This window comes from Hyperoodon ampullatus (assembly GCF_949752795.1).
Source record: "Hyperoodon ampullatus genome assembly, chromosome: 5".
Classification (NCBI taxonomy): Eukaryota; Metazoa; Chordata; class Mammalia; order Artiodactyla; family Ziphiidae; genus Hyperoodon; species Hyperoodon ampullatus.
The window spans coordinates 133,993,748-134,019,212 of NC_136918.1; the positions used below are offsets into that span (position 1 = coordinate 133,993,748).

Sequence of the window (25,465 nt, forward strand, 5' to 3'; positions counted from 1 at the left end):
CCGCGGCATGTGGGATCTTCCCGGACCGGGGCACGAACCCGTGTCCCCTGCATCGGCAGGCAGACTCTCAACCACTGTGCCACCAGGGAAGCCCCTCTTTTTTATATTCTTTTCCATTATGGTTTATCACAGAATATACTTCTGTGTACTATACAGTAGGACCTTGTTGTTTACCCATTCTAAATGTAATAGCTTGCATCTACTATATTTGTTTTCGATTGCAGAGTAATGAAATATTCCCAAATTTAATGGCTTAAAACAAAAATGAACATTTATTACCACACAGTTTCTGTGGGGCGGGGATTCTGGGGTACCCTAGTTGAGAAGTTCTTTCTTAGGGCCTCATGGTGTCTCGTGGTTGCAGCCGGCATGTTGGCTTGGGCTGCAGTCATCTGAGGGCTGGACTTCCAAGGTGACTCACTCATATGGCGGGCAAGTTGGTGCAGGTTGCTGGTGGGAGATCTTGGTTCTCCCCACCTAGGTCTCTTGAGTGTCCTTGAGACATGGCAGCTGGCTTCTCCCAAAGCCCAAGATGCAGAAGAGCAAATGGAAGCCGCACACCGTCACCTCCATCCAACTCTATGGGTCTCACAGACCAGCTGATTCTTTGAGGGAGGACGCTACACAAGGGTGTGGATTCCAGGAGGTGGAGACCATGGGGGGCCATCTTGAAGGCTGTTACGGGCTGAACTGTGTCGTTGTAAAATTCCTGTGTTGACGTCCTAACCTCCAGTACCTCAGAATTGTGACTGTTTGGGAAGATGGGGCCTTTAAAGAGGTGACTAAGTTAAACTGAGGTCATATGGGAGGGCCTTAATCCAACATGACTGCTTATAAGAAGGGGAAATCAGGACACGGACACACACAGAGGGAAGACCATGTGAGGACGCAGGGAGAGGTCAGCCATTTGCAAGCTAAGGAGAGAAACCTCAGAAGGAGCCAACCCTCCTGACATCTTGGACTTCCGACCTCCAGAACAAAGAGGAAGCAAAATTCTGTTGTTTAAGCCACCCAGTTTGTGGTACTCATTACCACAGCCCTGTAAACTACTACGAAGGCTGACCATCACAGCTGTCAAGCAAAAAAAAAAAAAAAGAGCAGCAAGGCTGATGACCATGCCAGCTGTCAAAAAGTGACATTTTACTGTCACACAGGTTCAAACACAGATAGATCTGGTGTCTCTTCTTGAGGGTGGTGACCCAAAAGACATTTCTGAAAGATCTTAAAGCAAGCCAGACCCCTCAGAACTTACGGCTCCTCTTGGGACTTCCCTGGTGGTCCAGTGGTTAAGACTCCCCGTGCTTCCGATGCAGGGGGCGTGGGTTCAACCCCTGGTCGGAGAACTAAGATCCCACATGCCGCGCGGCATGGCCAAAAAATTTGAAAAAAAAAATAAAAAACTTACAGCTCCTCTAGTAGAAGAGAAACTGAAAGAAAGGTATGGAAGGGATTGATAGTGTTGGTTCCAGAGAAACACCCGTGAAGCAGCATCCTGACACAGAAAGGACTGAACCTTCCCACAGACCCGGGCATGAACTTAGGAAAGCAGGCCTCCAAAAAGCTCCCTTGGCTGGGCCTCCACGATGGGACGTCATTTCCTGCTGCAGCTACATTTTCTGGGTGGGCTCCAGGGATTCTATTTCCTTAAGAAGTGAATGAGAAAAACGACACAATGGACGTCAAAGGCTGGGCTAAGGCCACCCCAAGGCCAAGTGTGGGCAGGCCTGGACTTTTCAGCCAAAGATCAAGGTGCCAGGGGTTCCCACTGCCAAGAAAGTCTCTTAAGAGCAACCAGCCTAATTATCTGAATAAACACAGGTTGTAAAGAGCGATTAACTTCAGTTTCAGTGTTAAACAGTAGCCCCCCCCGCCAGAAAAAAAGTTGAATATCTTGTAATCACATGTTTTGGGGTGGAGGGTAGTTTGCCAGGCAGAGAGGTGCAAACAGAATCAGGCTGGAAAGGAAATAAACACTTTAAAAAAAGAATCCTGCCAATGGTTCAGAGCTCAGCATCAACAAGGAAATGGTCAGACCTGAATCGGACCTGAATTACCTTGGGTCTCTTCCTAAAAACACACTGTGGGTGCTTTCCTTCTCACCAAGATAAATTCTTTCACTCGCAGGGTAGCTAGGAGTGCAGAAGCATGCCTCTGTAAATCACTCTGGTCACAAGACCCCCTGGGTCCAAGAGGATTGTAGTCTTATAAATGGGAGTCTCTTCCCCCCACCCTTCCTCTGTTAGCCTTAAAGAATATGGTCAGGCACATGTCCTAAGAAAATATAAAGTTTCCAGGGCTCTTATACAATTCTGGCAAGAGCATGAATTGGTACAACTCTTCTGGAGAATGGTTTGGCAGTGTGTATCAAAAACTTTAACATTTTGAATGCCCTTTGACAAAGCAGTCTCCTTCCAAGAATTAGAAACTGTCATGCCTGTGTGCAAATATTTATCTCTAAGGATGTTTCACATAGAATTCTTTATAGCATTAAACAATGGAAATCATCAGAATGTCTACCAACAGGGTATTGTAAATAGAGCTGATACATCCATAAAGTGAGAATCTCTACAGCTCTTCAAAATGATGCTTATGTTAAATTTTTCACAAATATATTAATAAATGAGAAAAAATAGCATACAGAGTAATGTGTACATGATCCCATTGAGGGGGAAGGACATTTAAACATAGAAAAGTGACTAGAAGGAAGTTCTTTAAAGGTTAACCATTTTTTTCTTATTAGTGGGATTTACTGAGGATTTTTATTTTTCTGGTTTAGGCATATTTGTGATTTTCAAGTTTTCAACTACAAACATGTTTTTATTTTGAAATAGAAAAAAATAAGAGTTTACAGAAAAAAACAATAATAGTTATTATAGGACTTCTAAGAATAACTTCCTAATTCATATGGTTACTTCTTCCCAATGTGGGTGGCTTATACAGAAATCATACAGTGCATTCTCAAATCTCTTGAGGTTTAAGGTTTCTTTTTTTCAACTGATAAATGTGCTCAGAAAAGAACTCCAAATAATAATGAGGTTCCTAAAGACAGCAAAACTATTCACAATCAACCCTGTGCATCCACAGAGCAATGAAAAATAATAATAAAAATAAACTGCGGGGGACTGGGGAGAGATAAATTAAGAGTTTGGGATTAACAGATACACACTACTATATATAAAGTAAGTAAACAACAAGGACCTACTGTATAGCACAGGGAACTATACTCAATATCTTGTATTATAATAACCAAAAATGGAAAAGAATCTGAAAAAGAATATATATGTATATATGTATAACTGAATCACTTTGCTATACACTTGAAACTAACACAACATTGTAAATTAATCATACGTCAATAAAAAACTTTTTAAATAAACTGGAAGAAAATTCAAAGAGTACATCTTTACTCCTAGATAAACTTTCCATGGCTTCTGGGGCAAACTGAGTTATACAAAAGAATAGTATATCATTACATTTGCAGAAAAATTTACATTTCTGAAAATAATCGCCCCAGAGACACTTGTATTCAAAAGCTGTCTTCTATCCAGACATGAATTTTATTTTTCTTTTTAAGAAAGTTCATGTTGTACGCTTTCATTTCAAAGCAATGTAAACTCAGAAAGTTGGAAAGTCTCTTAAAACCGATAGGGGAAAAAAAAACCAACTTTCCCATCAGCCAAAAATATCCCCTGTTACCATCTTGGTGATTCTCCTTACAATGTTTTTTAAATTTTTGCTTATTTGCAGGTTAAGCTTTAATATTTAGGTCTGATTGTACCATATGCTTGTTTTCACTTAACAGGACCAAAGAAGGCATATAATTTAGACTATAAATTAAGTCCCAAAGACCTTTTGCAGATGTACCATTTTCCCATCTAACATAAGTGGCGTGATGTCAGTGATGGTAACTGACATACATTGTGTGCTGGCCTTGAACCCTCTAAACGTAGCATTTGTGGAATGGTCACGCCGACCAATAAGTCAGCCCCGTATCTTCATTGTCCAGCTGAGGAAACAGGACTAGCAAGGGGGCTGAGGTACCCGCTGCCCCATCCTCCTCCTCACAGCTGCTACAGACAGAGGGTCTTCTGGACTCTTAACCATAGGAGGTATTCCATTCAACCTTAGAGACAGCTGGTGAGAACAGTTCACGTTTACGTGGGCTTTGACTTCTGCAGTTGCTTCGTACAAACCTCACAGGGAGACAGTGAAAAAGGTGTCCCTTGTGCTACGCAGGAGGGACACAGAGTCTCAGTGAGTTGAGCAGTTACCAGGTGCTGGGCAAACAGCGGAGAAACTCCCATGCCCTCCAGGAGCTCTCATCCAATGAGAGATCCAGGCAGAAAAGCAGCTAACCTAACACAACACAACGCACCGTAAGCACCACGACTGCCCACCGCAGACCCCAGCTCCGTGCAGCGGCCCCCTCCGTGGGGCATCCCCCTTTGTGCTCTGGAAGCCAATGCCCTTGCCCTTACGCTTGGGGTGGTAGCATCTCACTGCTTGCCCCGGGGTCCTGCACCATCCTTCGAGGTGTTCACATCCCATTCACACCTTTGTAAAGTCTCTTTATCAAGCTTGCTTTACATTGTCCGATTTGAGCGCTGGGGGGCCTGCTGGAGCCCTGATGCTACCCACTGCTCACGTTACTATTCTTTACTCTTCACAGAGACGTACTTGATGCTCAGGCACTTAAAACAGTTCATTCCATCTTCACTGGCTGCTTGACTTGCCCTGTTTACTTTTCTTTCATTCATAAGAATGCACCAAATTAGGGCCAGCAAGATGCCTCCTTTAGACTGGAGTATTCAGAGGCAGTCAGAAAAAAAGATGGATCTATTCCAAGCCAGAGCGAGTTGCAGAGAAGAACTGACCCAGGGACCAACAGGAGGATGACAGCTTCCTGAAGTCCCTCCAGGCAGCTTTTCTCAGCACAGATTTGAACTCACGGATCACACCCCTCCCCTCCCCACACACACATAGCAAACACATTCTAAAGCCAGATATATGGGATGTTTGCATTCCCTGGTGTCCATGCCAGTCCACTCATTCATTCATTAAATATATCATTGTTGGGTGCCTGCTGTGTGCCCAGCACTCCAGTGATCAGGCATCATGGAATTGGACTTAGCAAAATAAATCAGAACCTTCATGAATGTATTCAGATCAAGTGCTTTTATAATAATGTTCCTCACCATTTGTTGAGATATACATATTACATATATTTAGATATATCACAAAAATATATACATATATATTCATATATTTATATAAATATATATTTATATATTTATATATATGTATATATACATATATATATGTATATATCACACATACACACATACATATATACCTGTATGTTTATAGGGTCCATATATTTTTATATGTGTGAATATATAATATACACATATTACATAAACAAATATATAATTTATATATTTTATATATGTGTGTGTGCATATATGTGTGTGTGTGTGTGTGTGTGTGTGTGTATTTATTTAAAATTGTCCTTTCTTCAAGATCATTGTCTTTCCAGCTTTGTGGTGTTTACCACAGATCCTTCCTTTCTTTTTTTTTCTTCCTTTTTTTTGGTTTAGCCATACCGTGCTGCTTATGGGATCTTAGTTCCCCAATCAGGGATTGAACCCACGCCCTCAACAGTGAAAGTGCAGAGTCCTAACCACTGGACCTCCAGGGAATTTCCAAACAGATCCTTCCTTTCAACTGGACTCTTTCACGGATCTCTAGTTAACATAAGAGATGGAGGTGGAGGGCTTCCCTGGTGGTGCAGTGGTTGAGAGTCCGCCTGCCGATGTAGGGGACACGGGTTTGTGCCCTGGTCCAGGAAGATCCCATGTGCCACGGAGTGGCTGGGCCCGTGAGCCATGGCCGCTGAGCCTGCGCGTCCGGAGCCTGTGCTCCGCAATGGGAGAGGCCACAACAGTGAGAGGCCCACGTACCACAAAAAAAAAAAAAAAAAAAAGAGATGGAGGTGGAGCGTCTCTGAGATGTGAGCTTTCCCACCTTTCTCTAAGTGCGTGTCCCGGTGGTACCTCCGGCCAGTTGTGGATAGAGGCACATGCGGTGGGTGGCGGAGAGTCAGGGCGATGCTCAGCAGGCCTGATGGAAGGGGAATGAGGACCAAAGATGCCTTCACGGAAGACAGTTTGGGGCCAAAACCATAGACCGTTGAGTCTCCGAGAGAAAAGGGTCAGAAAAAGAGAAGCGAGCGCCTCCAGTAAGAGACAAATCCATGGCCCAGGTAACCTGAAAGGCCGACACCTGGAGACAAGGGCTAAACACATGAGTCACATGGGCTAGCAGAGCATCTGACCCAAACAGCTCTCAGATAAGTAAATGGCAGTTCCTCTTCTGAGAGCACTGACCCTCGAACTGTGTTCCAGAGACCCCCGGATTCTGAGGAGGTACTCCAGGGACCAGCAGCTAGCGAAAGGTGGGAAAGCTCACATCTCATCTTTGTATATGTACACGTATAAAAATATACGGAACATATATATATGGGCCATATAAACATATATGTATATATGTATGTGTGTATATATATGTACATATGTGCGAATATATGTATATATTGGGTTGGCCAAAAATTTCATTTGCTTCCAAAAATTTCATTCGGTTTTAAGTAGCAATAAGAGATACATTTTTCATTTTCACCAAGAACTTTATTGAACAACGTACTCACTAACTGAACGGACTTTTTGGCCATCCCAGTATACGGTTTCTCTTGCTTCTGGTTCCGTTTGAGTCCTTCTTGCACCCCATTTCCACCGGCCTTCGTGCACCCCTGTACCCCGCTGCTGATTTACCCCTTCCCTTCTCTTCCTGAGTAATCTATTTCAAGACGTTCTTCCTCTGAGCACCTGGTGGTGAGGACATCGGAAGCAGGTCTCCAGAGCCCAGGGGGAGTTTCAGAAGGGATGGAGGTTGTAACCTTACCTTTGTTCTGTTGTTCTGTAATTCCTTGAGCATCAGGCCCCGTGGAAGGTGCCCATCTAGTCTGGAGACAGACTAAGGAGCAAATAAGTCGGGCTGTGTGATAAGAGCTATACAAGGAGCAGTAGAAGCAGAGAGAAGGAAACTGCTAACTGCAGCCTGAGGGGTGGGAGCCATGGTGAAGTGACTGCTGAGCAGACAGAGGGGACAGGGGTATTGCAAGCAGGCAAGAGAGCATAGGCAGAGGTACAGAGACAGGGAGGAGGACGGCCTGGCCTTCTGCAGAGGCAGGGTGCTTTGCAGGCTGGGGATACGGGCTGCGGTGGGAGAATGGCAGCCAAGGAAGCGAAACGAGGGGAGAGGAGGTGAGTCACATTGGGGTCTGTACGCGCTTCTAAGGAGTTGGACTTGATCTCTTGGGCGGGCGGGTGGGGACCAGATCTTAAGCAGGAGAGTGATAGGATTGGAAAAAACATTCTGAGGGCAAAGAGGAGAAGCACGGGAAGTGGAAGACCACGAGGGAGGGAGACCAGGTAAAAGATTTCCTGCAGGGCTTCCCTGGGGGCGCAGTGGTTGAGAGTCCGCCTGCCGATGCAGGGGACACGGGTTCGTGCCCCGGTCCGGGAAGATCCCACATGCCACGGAGTGGCTGGGCCCGTGAGCCATGGCCGCTGAGCCTGCGTGTCCGGAGCCTGTGCTCCGCAGCGGGAGAAGCCACAACAGTGAGAGGCCCGCATACCGCAAAAAAAAAAAAAAGATTTCCTGCAAAAGTGACAGGGTTGAAGCTGAAGCTGCAGCTGGGAGCTGAGGAGGGATGATTCTAGGACTGAGCATCAGACCTTGGAGGAGGGAGCCGGGGCTTCTGGCCGGGCTGCCTAGAGGATGTCGCAGCGTGATGTGGGGGAAAAGCAAGCTCAGGTTGCTTCGCTTGAGTGTTGGTCGGGGAGGGGAACGTGATGAATGTCGCGTGAGGAGTGAGAGGTTCCTGAGGGAACAGTGAAGGCGATCGATCCATTATGGGAGCTGGAAGCGGTCGGGTCCTCAGTTGTCCGATGGTCCAGGTGGACGTAGGCCCGGATGGCGTGTGCAGGTGCAAGAAGAGAGCCCAGGCTGAGGAAGGACCTCCTGTGGGGCGAGCAGGCCTGGGGGGCTCTGGGATGGAGCAGTCAGACAGATGGCGGAGAAGGGCACCGGGCAGCCAAGGTCAGGGAGGAACCCTCCAGCAAGAGTGTTCAGGCACCCAGAGTTCCGGAGATGGACGAGGATTAGGACCGGCCACACCTCTCTGCTAGGACAGTAGTAGGTCCCTGTGATCTGAGGGAAGGGACCCTGGTCAGGGTGTGTGGAGGGCAGGGGCACATTGAGGAATGGCTGGGACATGGGTGGAGGGGGACACAGCAGAGGTGGGGGGCATGGAGGACCTTTCCAGAATCCTGACTGTGAAGGAAAGCGATAAGGCTGGAGACAGGTTCTGGGATTGGACTGCAGGGGGTTTGTTTTTACAGGGTAGAGGAGTTTGTCCTCTGTAAGACATGAACAGACAGCACAAGAAAAGTCCTGTGAGGGGACTTCCCTGGCGCTCCAGTGGTTAGGACTCCACGCTTTCACTGCCACGGCCGGGGTTCAGTCCCTGGTCGGGGAACTAAGATCCCGCAAGCTACATGGTGTAGCCAAAAAAAGAAAAGTCCTGTGACTGGGGGTCCCTGCCGCTGGGCCCCTGTGCTTTCCCTGAGACCAGCTTCCTAGCATCAGCCCTCCGGCTCTGCGGGCATGCACATCCCACGGGCATCTCAGGATCTGAAGACTTCCTTGAATGGTCCCTTCCCTCGGAAAGACAGAATAGTCTTTTATTTTGTTTTGTTTTATTTTAATGAATTTACCATCTCGTCCCCCAAACTGCCTACTGCTACTGATCTCCCCTGTCCACGGCAGTGGCACCGCCATCTCCTCTGTCCCCAGGCTGAAGGCCTGACTCATCCTCAGGGGCGCCTTCACCCCACCTCCACTGGAGACCTGAAGAGTGGAGCTCAGAGGTTAAAAGGTTAAACCTGCAGACTTGGGGGCCTTTCCCCGGCGTTCACGTCCAGACCCTGCTGTCCTCATTCTTTAGCTGTGTGAGGTTCCGTAACCTCGCACACATCTGTGTCCCCATTCACAAAATTGATATTTTATATATATATACACCCACACACTCTCTCTCTCGCTCTCTCTCTCTCTCTCTCTCTCTATATATATATATATATAAACATATATGTAATATAAACAACCTATTAGATATTAACCTATTATAGATTATAGAAGCAACTTATGATACATAATAATATATCCTATGCTATATATAGTCTCTCTAAAATATAAGATATTATAATAAACAACCTATCTCATGGGGTTGTTGAAACCCTGTATCAGTTCACATACAAGTGCTGAGAGCAGAGCCTGGCAGAATGTTAGCTGTTACAGTGAGCTGAACTTTGCAAGGTCTCTAGAATTCTCTTCTTCTCCATTCCCTTCTCTTCAAGCCCTTGATTCCTCCCAACGTGTATTTATAAAATGGCTTCCAAACTAGTCTCCCTGCCTTTGGTCCCTTTTCTCTCCCAGGGCCTCCCATACACTGTCCCCACAGGAAGTAGCATCAGGGCATGTTTTAGGCTCCCTGTTGCTTGCAGAATAAAGTTCAGAATCTTGAGCTCAGCGTTCAGAGGTAGCTTGATCCTGCTCCAGTTTGCTTTTCCGGTTCATCTACTGCATCTTCCTTGCCCACGCCCGCTATTCCAGCTCACGCTGAGCCCCTAGACTCCCACGAAGTGCTTCTGGCCCACTTGCCTTGGTGTTTCTAACCTTTCTCTCTTTGCCTGCCTCTGTCCAATTCATGCTGCTTCTCCCATGACCAAGCCCCTCTCCTCCATAAAGCCTGTCCTGACCACTCCCGTCCCCAGCAACCTCTCCTGCCTCCAATCCCATCACTTCTTGTCTGGATCAATCACTGCTGACGCTCACTCCGTGTTTCATGTTATTAGCCGTCAGGTTAATGTGGGTTTTGTCTCTCCAGCCCCATCCGACATCCTGCGAATGCAAGGCAGGCTTCTTCTGACTTGTTTTTCAGACGGTACCTAGCCCAGTGCCTTGTCCTCCGTACGTGTTCAATTAATATTTACTAATTGTGATGGCATCGTGCCAGGGTGCTGAAAACCAGGTCCTTATGTTTATTCATCCACCTGTCCTTTTGTTCATTCATTCATTCGTTATTATTGGATTTCCACAGTGGACCAGGCTGTGGGAATTAGATAAGGGACAAAATAGAAATAGTCCCTGTCCTCATGGAGCTTATGTTCACACAGGGAGAAGGATTCTCAAAATTAACCAATAACTAAAATATTTCAGAGAGGTAACGCTCATAAAAGAAATACAAATCTTTATTCAATGTTCTGCATGTTTTGCCTCTTCTGTATGCAGGGCCCGTTACCTGACTGGGGAGACAGGGGCAGTGTCCAGTGCAAGATGCAAATACAGGGCCCCTTGTTCAAAAATACATAAGGATTTCCGACCAGCGACAGCAGAGCATTAGAACAGTCTGATTAAAGTAAGCCCTTCCAGGCCTGCCTGTGTAGTATTGGTACTTAGCCCATGCGGGGTGCTTTGATGAGACAGAAAATAATCAGAGAAACAATCTTCATGAGATGTGAAATCCAGCTCAGTGTACTTATTTACAGAAAACAACAGAAGCTACATGGTGGCCATACATGGAATCCAACTAACATGAAGTTCTTGATGTTTTTTGCCTCTCAGATTGCTTGTCTTACTCGGCTTTGCAAGTATTATCCAGGAGGTGTTATGGGAAGCAGAGATGCAAAATCCTCGTCAACAATCACCATTTCGGAAGCCCCTGTCTTCCAGGAGTGAAGAAATACCTCACCGTCAACTACGCATGTGGTAAGAATCCACCCTCCACAAGCTGCTTGGAGACCCTGCCTCCTGGGGAGGCGGTGAGCATGTGAAAAGAAGGAGTTTTCCAGCAACAAACCATTGCATTCACTCTACCCTGAAACTGTGCTGTCATCCCAGATATGACATTCGCCTCAGATAAGCGATCGAATTGTCTCTGGTCCTTATTTGTTTTAAAAGTGCTTTTAGCAATCAGATTGGCAGCAAGCGGGGTGGGCAGGAAAAGAACAAGCAAATGGGATAAAATGGATGTCACTGAGAAGAATGATTTTAATCTGGGTTCTTAGGAGGCTCTGAAATTTATGGGTTCGTCACACAAGTTCAGTCAGTATTGACTCCTAGTTAATCTTCCATCCCAGCCTTTAGGCTGTAAAATGACTAACTCTCTATGCTGCTGACAGCCGTTTTATCGATGTACCCCCGGGGTTAAACCAACAGATCAGATGCTTACCCCACAGCCATTAAATATGTTAAATGACGACATCACTTTGTTTTCCTAGTGTCTTCAAATAATAAAATGAAATTGCTCATTCATTCGATTCTAATTTTATAAAGCTGCCTTTAAAAACCAGGTGTTAATTACCCTCAGAGGGTGCCGTGGATTTCTGGTTTGTAATCCTGACGTGTGAACTGGTTTTTAGAGGTGTTTTTTGTTTTGTTTTGTTTTTTGAAATAAGTATAGAAGCAAAGGGAAAGCAAAGAACATCATGACTGAAGAACCCAATACTTTGGCTCATGGAAACCCCTTTCCCCCTGCCAGATACCCCTAGCCTTTTTTTTTTTTTTTTTTGGTAACAGCTTTATTGAGCTATAAATCACAAACTATACAATCCACCCATTAATCATACAAATCAGTGATCTTAGTAGAGTCACAGAATTGTGCGACGCCCACCATAATTAATTTAAGAACATACTCATCACTCGCCCAGAGAAACCCTGGACCCTTCAGCAGTCACTTCCCGATCCACCCCTCACCCTCCAGTCCCACCCTAAGCAACCACCACTTTCTGTCTTTACTGATTTGCCTCTTCTGGACATTTCATATACATGGAACCAGACAATACGTGGCTCTTTGTGACTGGCCTCTTTACCTAGTGTATGTTTTCAAGGTTCATCTATTTGGAGTACGTGTCAGTACTTCATTCGTTTTTATGGCCCAATAATATTTTGTTACATCCCCAGCCTTTTCTATCCTGAGTGCAAACCGTTGTCCTCTGCAATATCAAAGCTGTAATAGGCACAGTACAGTGACTACATGATTGTATTCCCAAAATAACAGCACCCACACTCACATGCCAGGAAGCATGGTTTTATTTGCTCTGCAGTCTATATGCTGGCTCCCATGTAAAGCAGCCCTGGGTAGCATGGAGCCCATGCTGGCTGAGCTTCCCCAAGATACCAGACAGACCACTCTGAAGTTCTAGTAACTTCAGGCCTCTCCAGCTGAGCGTTGAAGGAAGGGCAGGATGTGAACCTGCAAATAAAGTGGATTTCCGTGTGCACCTTCACAGGTGAGGCCAGAGCAGTTTCCAGGCTGAGGCTCCTCTTTGCTAAGGGAAGATGGACTTTCAGAGCCTGGAGGTCACGTGTTCCAGTCCAAGCTTCCTCTCCCTCATTCACTCGTTCAGCACATTGTGGGCGTGTTTTAGTTAAAAAAGGAAGGAAGATGTTGTCCGTGTCCTCATGGAATTATCAGCTGGGGGAGAGAGATGGGCATTAAACAGAGAAACATGTCGTTACCCACTGTGATAAATGATGCTTCTGAAAAGGACAGGATGCCATGCGGAAGGATAACAGTGCAGGGGCCCTTTTAGCTGGTGGGAGGTGGGGGAACGGAGAAGTTTTCCAAAGAGAACTTTCCTCCGGGGTGCATTGGCCCCTGTCCTCTGAGGGGTGGGCAGGTGTGAGCTGGCAGATGCTGAGTGGGGGAGAGGAGGGCAGTGGGTGAGGAGGAAGGTGGATGAGGTAGCACGGGAGGGGCTGGGACCAGATCCCACAGCGTCCCGGACGGAGGTGCCCCTGGAGGGTTTTAAGTAAGGGAGTCATTCGGTGATGATTAGACCCTTAGAGGACCACTCCGGCTGTAGGGTGGAGGGTGGGCTAGAGCGGGATGGAAGCAGAGACCAGTCAGACAGCAGCAGGCAATGACTCGGACCCGAATGGCACTAGAGGACGTAGTCAAAACCGGGTGGATTTGAGAGGTTTGGGAAGGTAGGAAGACATTCGAGGTGCTGGAGAGACCTGGCCTATTTGGGCGAGATTGGGGTCCAGAGAAGGTGACAAGGGCGGGAAAGATTTGTCCCTTGTCAGAACGGGGCGGGGCAGAGGCTCTGGGAATGGATGGAGGGAGGGCTTGGGGTTCCAACCGCATGGCCCCTGTCTTCTCAACCTTCTCGAGATAAGTGCGAGCTGAGGTGGTCCGCTGTGAGGACTTGGGGGAGGGGAGAGGGGTTTGAGGAGATGGGAGAAGGTCGGAAGTAAGGGCCGTGGGGACCAGAGGGCAGGCTGACTTCGGAAAGGGCGGTGGTGACGGTGCTGGGTGTATTGAGAGCCCGGGGGGTTAGCGGTCAGCGTTCTGGGGGACTCTGGTCTGCCCGGTGGTGGGTCCTTCCCTCAGGGCCAGCTGCTTGAGGGCCGGCACGAAGCAGAGGGCTGCCCCAGCCTCACTGGGCAACGGGGAAGGGTCTGGACGGGGTCGCAGGATGGCAGAGGGAGGCATCCAAGTGAATCTGCTTGAGGGTGGGAAGCCGAGGTCGGAGAGGGGGCTTTGCATCTTGGTTTCGGACGTGGGACCGTGGACAGTGGCCCCCTGTCGTCAGCGTGGTTCCCCAGGAGTTATCCCAAAGGGAGGTGGTGACCCTCAGCCTGAGGCCACTTAATGTTCCCAGCCCAGCCCCGACTGTCCAAGCAGACACCTTCTAAGGCAACTTCTAACCACCTTCTGAGTGGTTGACATTTTTTTTTCTTTTTTAAGTGGTTGACATTTCAAAATTATTTCTCCCCCCGACAGATGGCCCTTCACTGTGAAACCTGAATCATTAAAACATGATTTGCAATGTCTGCATATTTTTTAGATAACCAAATGGGCATGAAAGGTTTTACATTTTAAAAACATGAGTTCTACTGATGTGGGAGTTGATACAAAAACAGAGGGTGTCAGGAATTAATTTCTAAGTGAATCTGTCTTACTTGGGACTCTCTGGATATGAATGAAGAAACCAAGTTGAGCTGGTTTAAGCCGAAAGGGGGTTGAGGTTGGGGAGGTACCCTGAGGCTAGAAGGCCACCTCCAGAAGCCAGGGCAGGAAAGCAAGGCCTCAGGGTGGGCCGAAGCTGGAGACTTCACGGGGATGGCAGCCGTCCCTCACCACCTCTCTCCCTCTCCGTCTCTCTCTCTCTCTCTCTCTCTCTCTCTCACTCTTCCCTCTGCAGACAGCCCTCTGACCCTGGGCTGGATGCCATACAGCGATCCCCACAGCCCGAGTGATTCTTCTGTTAGATTTTTAGGTTCGAACAATACGAAGACTGGCAATCTGGCAACTTAATTCCAAATTTCTAACAGAGAGCTATTTAATTGGCTGGGCTGGGGTCCAGTAGCCCCCTCCTTTGATCTGCCTTGGCCAGAGACCACGTGATATGATTATAAACAGGGCTGCTAGAGAGGGGCCCAGCCAACCCCCTACTCAAGTCAAGACGCTCTTACCTGAGAGGCTCATGGAAGAGCCACCCCAATAGACATCTCTTCCACCACCTGGCTTCTGACTGCAGTGTCCAGCCGGGCTTTGCTATTCTGCCCAGCGATCTTGCTGTGCCCACCCAGGAAATACCCCACCCCTTGGGTTAGGGAGAGGGTGCATCAGTGCTGGGAGCAATGTGGTCCCTGCCCTCATGAGCTATAGGATGGAATGTGGTGATTCCAGGCCCTGGTGACGTGGGGGACCAGGAGGGCTTCCCAGGGGAGTGGCGTCTGAGGCAAGTGAGACCAGGTGTGTACGGAGTTAGCAAGGTGAAGGTCAGGCAAAGGCTGGTAAGCGAGCCCAGGAGCAGGACAGAGGGACCTTGGGGGATGGGCGACTGAGGATTGGCTTGTACCTAAGGGCAGCAGGGAGCCCTTGGAGAGGTGTGCTCTGGGGACCTAAGTAATTTGCATTTTGATAGGAACACTTCTCCCTATTTTATAGCTTGCTTTAATCCTGCCTTTCCCTCCCTCATTGCTCGTAGGCTGGGTGGAGTATTTCAGCATCTTGGTGTACCCTCAGGGGAATGATTCAGGCTGCGGGCCTTTTGCTTTTTGAACTGTAGGGGGTGCATCTGGCCGATGTCAAACCCCATGGAGAGCGACTGGGCTGGGAGATGCATCCCTGGAGCTCTCTTCTTTAATGCATGGCTAGACGAGGCCCTCGCTCTCAGTTTTTATCCAGCTTTTATTATTAGCCACATTTCTTGGACAGGATAGGTTTCAGACTTTCCTCCCATTAGGAGGAGGCAGACCTGGAGAACGGCCTCCTCTCCCCTCACTCCGACGGGGAGGGCTTCTCCCTGGGTCCACAGCCACTGGTCCTTGAGGGTCACCAAGACAGAGGCACAGCCAGCATCCCCGCCCTGACAGTTCCTGAGAGGGACAGGAAACACGTGGACCTCAGCCGGGGGCCTGCAGCTCCTCCCAGGAGATGGGTGCCAGGATTTGGGGGGCAGGAGGGATGGTGGTACTGTAACCAAAAGTGGGGTCCAGCTGCTCACTGCTTAAAAGCCAATAAAAAGAGGCCAGGTTGGTGGAAAAGGAAGTGTGCTTTCTTTTGGATGCCGGCAACCTACGCGGGGCGGGAGGGAGGGGCTGCCTGTCCAAAGGCCGACTCCCCCCACTGACAATCAGGGGGCAAGAGCTTTTATAGGCTGAGGGAGGAGGCTACGTGCAGAAACAGCACAATCAGCTCTGACAGTCATCTTGAAATGGGTCATCGATGGTCTGACCAGCGTCATCTTGATTGTTTTAAGTACAGTTCATCTTCAGTTCCAGGGTCGGTTTGTTCCCATTTCCTTGAGGCCAATTCTTGGAATTGTGACACCTTACATCATGGCTGCAGCCTGGTCATCACGTAGTTAACTTCTCCCGCCTGGCGGGGGATTCAGTAGCTATAAGACAGCTCACAGGATACGGCTCAGAATATCATCTATAGCCCTTGAGAAGGAACTAAAAGTCCTTGACTATGCTTAATGACTAAACTATTATTATTTGGTCTCCTTTGACTGTTCTCCTTTCTTTCTGCATTTTCTCACTTCTCTGATTAAACTTATTCTTTGGCTAAAGTTTTTCCACAGGCGAAAGGCAGGCAGAGGACATGGGGGGCAAGCACCGTAGGGTCCTGCTCTGTTTCAGTACCAGGGTTGTGTGTAAAAGGAATGGATGCCAGGATCTGGGGACAAGAGGGATGGGTACCAGAATTTGGGGTACCCCCTTCTGTAGGTGCTAGGATTGGGGGACAGGAGGAATAGAAGGTGCCAGAACTGGGGACAGGAGGAATAGGTGCTGCAGGTTTGGGACAGGCAGGATGGGGGGAATGACAGGATTCAGAGGTGCTCATGCAATCTGGGTACCTGTTGAGAGGGAGGAACAGTAAAGCAGAGATCTTTTTTTGTCTCTGATGTGAAAAATTATTTGGGGCTCTAATTTCAACCTGTGGAGGCTTCTTTCTTAAAGTCTACCCGGATCCAGGCTTGACACAGATTTACTCAGGAAAAAAAAATTCAGGAAGGGGGCCTGCCTAAATTTAGCGAACCACTGGAGCCCATTAGAATCATCATCTCTGGTTTCACCTAGCAGGCTTGAGAGGGACCATCTGAGTGGGAATTGCTTTGCCATCTTTATAATCCTTTAAAACAATCCTTTATCCGGTTCCCAAAGGCTGAACGTCCCAGCATCACAGAAAAGAGTAAGGGCATATGTGAGTGAGACCAGGAGTTGAAGCTTCGCCCTTTGCTAGGTGAATGGTTCATCTCTGAGCCTCAGTTTTCCCATCTGCGGGAATGGGAATGACACGCCTCTTCATGGGTCACTAAGAGGACTGCACAAGAGGCACCGTTGAAACGCTGAGCACAGGCTTTGGCACGTGGTGGGAGCTCCGTGAAAAGGGGTTTGCTGGCATTTTCACAAATGGACCTCAAGAGGAGAGGGACGGGTTTAGGGGTGGTAGTATATGACACCCAGTCCCTGTCCTCATTCAGAATCAGTTTGAAACAGGAGATACGAGAATCTGACAGGTGTGATGACACCTGTTGTTACCTTAAAGATCCTAGAAGATTCTCCCAGTACGAGAGCCATTTTCAGATAGTAAATCAGCAAGTTCCCTGACGTGAGCCTACGGCATACACAGGCGATTTAATGTTGTATTCTGCAAAGCTCATTCCTCTCCAAGCAATTCCTCCTTCTCGCACTGGAAAGCCTCTGACGTGTAGGGAGACCAGCCCTCCTGCGGCTGTATCTTAACTACAAGCCAAGAGGCAGACGTGGGAAAGAAACACCACTCCTGCAGAAAGGACTTACTCCTGCAGAGGAATCAGGGTGCAGAAGTGATGGAGAGGTTGTTCATCAGAAAGCATCTGGGGCAGCACAGCCCAGCTGTCTGGGGTGCCACTGGCGTCCCAGGATCAGCAGTGTGCCTGCCCCTTGGTTGGCCAAGGGGCATTCCTGGGGGGAAGGGTGGACAGCTTACACCGCCTCTGTCACCATCACTGTGCCACCCTGGAAAGTGACCCTTGCTGCTGATGGTCACAAAGGCGCCAGGGCCTCCTGCACGTGGAAAATTCACAATTTAGGAACATCCTCTGGTTGTTGATCCTGGGACATCCCCAAAAGACTTTTGTTAAGCACTTTGAGAAAGGAAATGAGGTCTCCTTGCTGCTGAAGATGGCTTAGCAGCTCGTTTCCAAAAAATCAGTGCCATTGAACTTGCCCAGTTTGTATTGGCTTCACTTCTATTTCCTGTTGCCACTTCTCCCAGATATCAGCTGAGCCAAAGAACAAACAAAAATAATTTTCTGCAGCAAAAACATTTGGTTTCCTCTCCCTTCTCCCAGCTGGCTGCAGTGCACTGGCTCTTCAGAATTCTTGCTTTGCCCCCCTGCTCGGCTCCTGCTACCACCTTGTCCGCTTTGCCTGGAGGATCTTGAGATCCGGATGGTTTATTCTTAAGGTCAGTTTGGAAGAATCTTTAACCATCTTCCAAAGGAGTCTATTTCACTGCCCTCTCTCTTCATCTTCCTGTCATCCTTTCTTATAATACTGAGAGCTGCATTCTAGCACAGAGACTTCGAATTCTGTCAGGGTGATTAAGGAAGCAGTGAGTTAAAGAGAGTGAACAAAAAGTGGAATCGCAGCTGAGAGAGGTCAGTGATGAGTTTTGAGTTGGTCCCATTCATTTTGTTTCACTGTGTCTCAGGGAAGTTGATGTTCAGAGTGAACAGCGTTATTGAGGTGTGATTTACATACCTTAAAATTCACCCGTTTTAAGTAAAAATGATCCAGTGATTTCTGGTAGATTTACAGGGCTGTGCAGCCTTCACCACACTCCGATTTTAAAATATTTCCAAGATCCCCAAAGTTCTCTCACGCCCATTTGCGGTCAGTTCCCATCCCCGCCCCCCACCCCCCACCCCCCATCCTCGGCAACCACGAATTTACTTTCTGTCTATAAATTTACCTTTTTCTGGAGATTTCATAGGAATGGAATCATACCATATGTGGTCTTCTGTGTCTGGCTTCTTTCACTGAGCTTAATGTTTTTGAGGTTCATCCGTGTTGTAGCAGGTGTCAGTTCAGTCGGTCCTCTGTATCTGTGGGTTGCCCATCTGTGGATTCAACCAACCACAGACTGAAAATATTCGGGAAAAAAAATTCCAGAATGTTCTAAAAAGCACAACTTGAATTTCCTGCACACTGATAACTATTTACATAGCATTTACATTGTATTTACAACTATTTACATAGCATTTACAGTATATTAGGTATTGTAAGGAATCTAGAGATGATTTAAAGTACACGGGAGGATGTGCATAGGTTACATGCAAATCATATGCTATGTATATGAGGGACTTGAGTGTCTGTGGATTTTGGTATCCAAGGTGGGTCCTGGAACCAATCCCCCAAGGATACTGAAAGATGATTGTACTTCAGTCCTTGTTATTGCTAAATATCATTCAATTGGATAGATATGCCATATCTTGTTTATTTGTTCTCCATGTTTTTTTTTTAAATACTGCAAGATAGGCCTAAAGTTTAACCTTTCTGGGACATTTGATAATCACATGGGTACCGTATGTATGTGAGTGTATTGGACAAGCAGAGTGATTTATGTACTGATTTGAAAATTGATCTTTTTTTTGTCTTATCTGCATTGCATTTTAAAGTTGTATTATGTGTACAAAGTATTTAAAATATTTCTTTTTGGTTTTTAGTTCCCAAGAACATACTCACAGCGATCGATCCAGCCATTGCTAATCTAAAACCTTCTGTGAAACAGAAAGATGGTAACTATGGTAAGGTTTATGGCTTACTACCAGCATTTCTCTTTAAGTAAAGGTGAACAGCCCCATGTGACCGCAGGTGGGTGCACACTGGTTAGGAAGGAAGGTGTGTGAGCTGCCAGCTCTGAGAATGGCAGTGCTGTGGCAGATGGTTGCAAATGGTGGCCAACATTTTGTGTTTTAAATTATAAGTAGGATAAATCCCCCTTCCATTCCCTCTCTTATTTCCTAAAAGAAAAATCACGTTGAAAAATCTACTCAGAAATAAATATGGGGTTCCTGGATTACCTGATGAGCTTGTTGGAAAGAGGATCACATAAGGCAGCAGTCCCCAACCTTTTTTGGCACCTGGGACCAATTTCGTGGAAGACAATTTTCCCACAGACGGGGGCTTGTGGGGGCGGGGGGATGGTTTCGGGATGATTCAAGCGCATTGCATTTATTGTGCACTTTATTTCTATTATTATTACATTGTAATATATAATACAGTAAGTATACAACTCACCATAATGCTGACAGGAGGCGGAGCTTAGGCGATCATGCGAGCGATGGGGAGCGGCTGTAAATACAGACGAAGCTTCACTTGCTCACCTCCACTCACCACCTGCTGTGCGGTCCAGTGCCTAACAGGCCACAGACTGGTATCAGTCTGTGGCCCGGGGGATGGGGACCTCTGCCATAGGGAACCTGGGTGGGCCACACCCAGGCGGGACCTGTGTGCCTCCATCCACATGTGCCCTTCATCCTGAGGTTTTCACCGGACTTTTGTAAATAAGGGGATGAACGTTTTGGTTTTCTTATCAAATCTAGAATGGAGTTCAGACCCTTGGGGCTCTTGATAGAAATTACAGAGGCCCCCCAAGACAATCTATATAAGATATTGCACTTTGCAGGTTGAGAATTGGTCTTGTGTTACTTTGATTACATTTATGAAGTTTTTCCCCCTAAGAATAAAACGAAAGTGTGCTTGTTGTGGAGCACACAGGAAAGCACCAAGAAACAGAACTCACCCTTAATCTCAAAGCTTAGAGATAACTATTGTTAGTATCTTATGTTCTTCTAGTTCCAGCCCTCCAGCTCTCCACCAGGCTCTGCTTCTCCCAGCCTCTCCCAACCCCTCTGATCTTTCTAACAGGACTCCCACCCAGATCCCATGAATATCCTGGTCCCCCTGAAGTGGAGGCCTGAGAGCCGTGTCTGACCTTCCTAGGGGTCCCCAGGGCCCTTAGGCTACCCCATCAGGGGCTCCCTAAGCTCCATCACAGCAACTTAACCAGGCATCCTAAGCCAGATCTGCCCTGTATTTTGCTTCATTGCCAAAAAAGTAGCCCAACACAACCTCCCTCCATAATTCCAGGCCTTCTTATCTGTGGTCAACAGATAGCAGACAGCAGCGCCGTGGTTAAGTGGGACATTATTAAATCTCCCAGAGGCATGATGAATGCCATTGCCTTTAAAATGGGAAAATAAATGTGTTCCCTTCTGCAATAGAGTAGATGAATGAAGTTGGAACCAAGACATTTTAGAATTTCTGAATCCCTTTTATCACTTAATATTTTCAGAGACTGCTTACTAAATGCTCTTCCTGGCTTCATCTTCCCTAATTTTGTCAGAGGCCCACTTATTGGGTCTCTATGACTTTTTATTTATTATGGCAGTCCTGGATTAGGAAAAAACGCATACTGTGAACAGTTGTGATTAATCGGTCTTGCATTTTTTACAAAACAGGTATAAACTTTGACCCAAGGAAACCAAGAGTTCTGAGGAAAGATGGAATTATTGTCAGCCACTCCCTGGCAGCATTTGCTTACCTTCGAGGTAGGTCAGTGAATTAATAATGGATTTACTGAATTCTTACTCACAAATGCTCTGTTTAATTACAACACTTGGATGGCTAAAGAAAAAGGACTTTAAGTTTGACACAGCAACTGCAATCTTCTACAATCCAGAAACACAGAGGCCTGAACTTAGGTATGGTTGCCACTGGCAACCAACAAGAGAACCACATAGGGAAGGAGCAAAGGCTAAAGTCACACTATGTAGCAGTTGGGCTCCATGGGAATTTTCCACTTTGCAAAGTAGGAACCTGAGGAATGCATTTTCCAGCTCTAAAATTTGGGAAGGGCATAGGATTATTGAATTCCACCCTTGGCTGGAAGAAAATTGGGCTGAAAGATGACTTAGTGAACAAAACAGGTCATGCTCTGTGAAAGGAGAGCCCCTTTCTGAGTCACCAGCGTTACTTCTCACGGTTCCAAGGTTTCCCTTGATAATCTTCCCCTTAAGGATCAGTCAGACTCAGCCCTCCTTAATTAGCAGAGCCCAAATTGCTCATGGTGCATGCTACCTTTCCTCACCAGCCTCGCTGCTCACCTCTGGAGAGACCATATTTTGGAATGTCAACTCTACAAGTTTCGACAATGCCTGCCTGACTCTGTTCAGAGAGCCAGAACCTCAGAAGACTTTTTTTTTTTGGCGGTACGCGGGCCTCTCACTGTTGTGGCCTCTCCCGTTGAGGAGCACAGGCTCCGGACGCGCAGGCCCAGCAGCCATGGCTCACGGGCCCAGCCGCTCCGCGGCATGTGGGATCCTCCCGGACCGGGGCATGAACCTGCGTCCCCTGCATCGGCAGGCGGACTCTCAACCACTGCGCCACCAGGGAAGCCCAAAAGAAGACTTTTGTAAAATACATGGTAATACAATGCATTACGGCATTACTTACTCAAGGCCTGCCAGAGCTGGGGCTGTTTGGAGTAAGCCTTCCTCAGAAGAAAATAAAGGCTTAAGAAAACATCTCAACACAGGAGATAGAACAGCCTTGGGACCTTCTTACCAGTATCTTCCCTGTGTGGTGGTTGTGTGGTTGTTGAGAATCTTCTCTTTTCTAACCACCCTCCCATTTCTGTTTCCTGCTGTTCCGGACAATTGTCAAAGTTAAGAGATGTAAGGATTTTTATTGTTGAAAATATCACATATTTTCAAAGTTCCCGGAGAGCCCCTTGGAGGAAAGACATCATGAAAATCCTTCACTCAGAGGAACAACTAGGAGGCTGCTCATGTGATGCGGCCATTCTGGACCCTGTCAGTTCCTCTCAACAACTGTCTTGGTCAGCTCAGGCAACCATAACAAGATACCATGGGCCCGGTGGCTTAAACAACAGAACTGTATTTTCTTCCAGGCTGGAAGGCCATGATCAAGGAGCTGGCAGGCTTGGTTTCTGGTGAGGGCTCTCTTCACGGCTTGTAAACAACTGCCTTTCCCCTATGTCTTCACACAGCAGGGAGGGAAAGAGAGAGAGAGAGAGAGAGAGCTCTAGGTGTCTCTCTCTTTTTTTTTAATTGAATTATAGTTGATTTACAATGTTGTGTTAATTTCTGCTGTACAGCAAAGTGATTTAGTTCTACATATATATATACATACTTTTTCATATTCTTTTCCGTTATGGTTTATCACAGGCTACTAAATATAGTTCCCTGTGCTATACAGTAGGACCTTGTTGTTTATCCATTCTATATATAATAGTTTGCATCTGCTAGACCCAAACTCCCAGTCCATCCCTCCCCCACCCTCCCTCACCCTTGGCAACTACAAGTCTGTTCTCTATGCCTATGAGTCTGTTGCTGTTTCATAGATATGTTCATTTATGTCATATTTTAGGTCCCCCTTGGTGTCTCTCCTTATAAAGACACTAATCCTCTTGGATCAGGGCCCCACCCATATGACCCCATTGAACTGTAATTACCTCCTTATAGGTTCTATCTCCAAGTATAGTCACATTCATTCAACACATGAATCTGGGAGGGACACAATACAGTCCACAGTAGTGACCTTGAGAGAGGGACCCTTATCCCCTATTCTGCACACAGGGAAGCCGAGGCTCAGAGCTGAGTTGAGCCAGGTGCTTGAGGACACCAAGTGGCTGGCGACAGGGCAGGATTCAGACTCAGCAGATATAAAACCTGCCCTCCAGCTTCTCCAAGAGAGACGTATGCCCTTTAGAATTTGAAGGATGGAAACCTCATGACCTCGAGCGATCTAAATTAGATTGCCTCCATCCCTGTCTAACCTTTTACACACTCATCACTCCCAGAAGTCATTGGAGAGATTTATTTGTTAAACACCCATCTCTCCACTAGACATTAACTATTTCAAGTACAGATGTTTGTCACCTTAGTCATTGTCATATCCTACTGCCTGGGACAGAGCTGGCACAGAGTAGATGCACAGTAAGTAGTTAATAAATGACCATATGAAGAGTCCTCCTCTGGTGTCATGAGCTATCCTTCGCCTAATCATCACCCTGTATTCGCTGTTTGTAGGTATTCAATTTTTAAGGAATGTAAGGACTTGGTGGGTGGTTATTTGGTTTTATAGAGGGATGTTCAGGCACATTCAACTCAGCAAACCGCAACCAAGCCGAAATTTCATGACAAAGGGAAAGAGGCTCTGAATGTGTGGTGTCAGGTGTTAGTGAAATGAAGTTGCTATAGAAGTTCATTTGTCAAATCACAGAGGCTCACAAAGTCTTAGGGAAACAGGGATATCTGCACTTGCTGGTGAATTTCCTGGGCATGTCGTTCTCTGGGTGGTCACTCTAGAGGTCCCCAGCCCACCTCGTCCTCCTCACGGGGCAGGCCAGCACACTGCAGAGAAGGGCAGGACGTCAGGCTGAGCTTTTTCAACACGAGCATCACACAATGAGAGCGTCACCCTCATCGTCGTTAGAAAGTGGTGCCCCAGCCAACTCTTAGTGGCATCCTTCTCTTTGTTGCAGGGATATGATCTGAAGGCTGGACTTGGGTCCCTGGGTACCCACCAAAGGGAGGAGACCCTCCTCCAGGAGGGACCCCAACAGGAGCCACCAAGAGTGAGCTGGGAAGATTCTGGCAAAATCAGCTAAATAGACAGTAGATTGAGCAAATCCAGAAGGACGTTTCCCCGGATCAGGCTGTAGGTAGTTTTGCTACATTAGTGCAGCCAAGTTCACATGGAGGACCAGCAGACTAGAACCCAGAATCAAGGGGCCTGTCCCGGGATGTTGAGACACAGAGGCTGGTGGAACGGACACAAGGATATCCAAGGGTCCCTGATGAACGATTTTGCTTTGGGCCATTTAATGATCTGTGAGACATTTTCTTAGGAGGTTAGAATTTACCCTCCTCTCAATAATATAGACCTACTCCTTGAATTCATTCTAGAATTTAGATCATGGGTCTGAAGAAACTCATAGAGAATTTTTGATATTAGGGAAATGGAAAGCGGTGCATGTGTGTGTGTGTGTGTGTGTGTGTGTGTGTGTGTGTGTGTTGTAGGTTTGCAGGAGGCAGTTAGCTGGCTCAGCCATTGTACCTCTGCAGATTGTTCTGAAGGAGACTTATTTAGACAGCCTGGCTCAGAACTTGATGTCCTCCATTCCACCTAGTTAGTGTTTTATTGTGTGCCCTAGTGGCCCAATATTTCAGCCCCTGCCTTGGGCTTGGGCCTGTGTGTGTCTTCAGCCTCTGGAAACGCTCACTGTGGACTTGCGGGGTGCATGGGGTAACTGGGGCCATGGATGAGAAAGCAGTGCTTCTCCTGAGTTGGGAGAGCATCATTGTTTCATATGAAAGAAACTCCAGGCTATCAGGCAAACCCCCATTGAAATAGAAGTATCATAACACATTCCAGAGTTGAAGTTACACGATCCCCTGTCAGGGAGGACGATGGGAAATCAGCGCCGCCTTGTCACATAGGTGTGGATTCTGAAGTGTTCCCACGGCCTCTAATCTTTGGTTCCATGACAGAAAGTTATTATCACGTCCCTAAGTGCTGTCAGACCAGGCCCAATACTCTTTGTGCTTTCACCCGACGGTAGCAGGGCCCCAAGGGGTGGAACCCTCGCCCCAGCCTCTCGGTGTCTTATTTGGACACAAATAAGTTTGAGCTGGAGCTTGTGTTGGCTCCAGACCAGGGATCTAAGGGTCAAGGGGCCTTAAAGGCCACGGGCCACCATGGTGAGATTCCCGAGGTCTGGCTACCGCTGATGAAATTAAAGCCATTCACTTGAGCC

The 25,465-nt window shown here is 47.2% G+C and overlaps 1 protein-coding gene across 5 annotated transcripts in view; it reads left to right on the top strand.

Annotated features, from left to right (window-relative positions):
• EVA1C (eva-1 homolog C) overlaps positions 1 to 25,465 on the top strand; it is a gene marked incomplete at its 5' end in the record, with an annotated part of 84,544 nt that overhangs the window by 53,352 nt on the left and 5,727 nt on the right. For 3 of the 5 annotated variants that reach the window (XM_079704680.1, XM_079704681.1, XM_079704684.1), the window contains 3 exons: positions 10,741 to 10,884; positions 19,347 to 19,427; positions 21,144 to 21,233. In XM_079704680.1, coding sequence (XP_079560806.1) covers positions 10,741 to 10,884; positions 19,347 to 19,427; positions 21,144 to 21,233 — 315 coding nt within the window. The remainder of the gene's footprint in view (positions 1 to 10,740; positions 10,885 to 19,346; positions 19,428 to 21,143; positions 21,234 to 25,465) is intronic. The other 2 variants (XM_079704682.1, XM_079704683.1) reach the window with 2 other exon arrangements.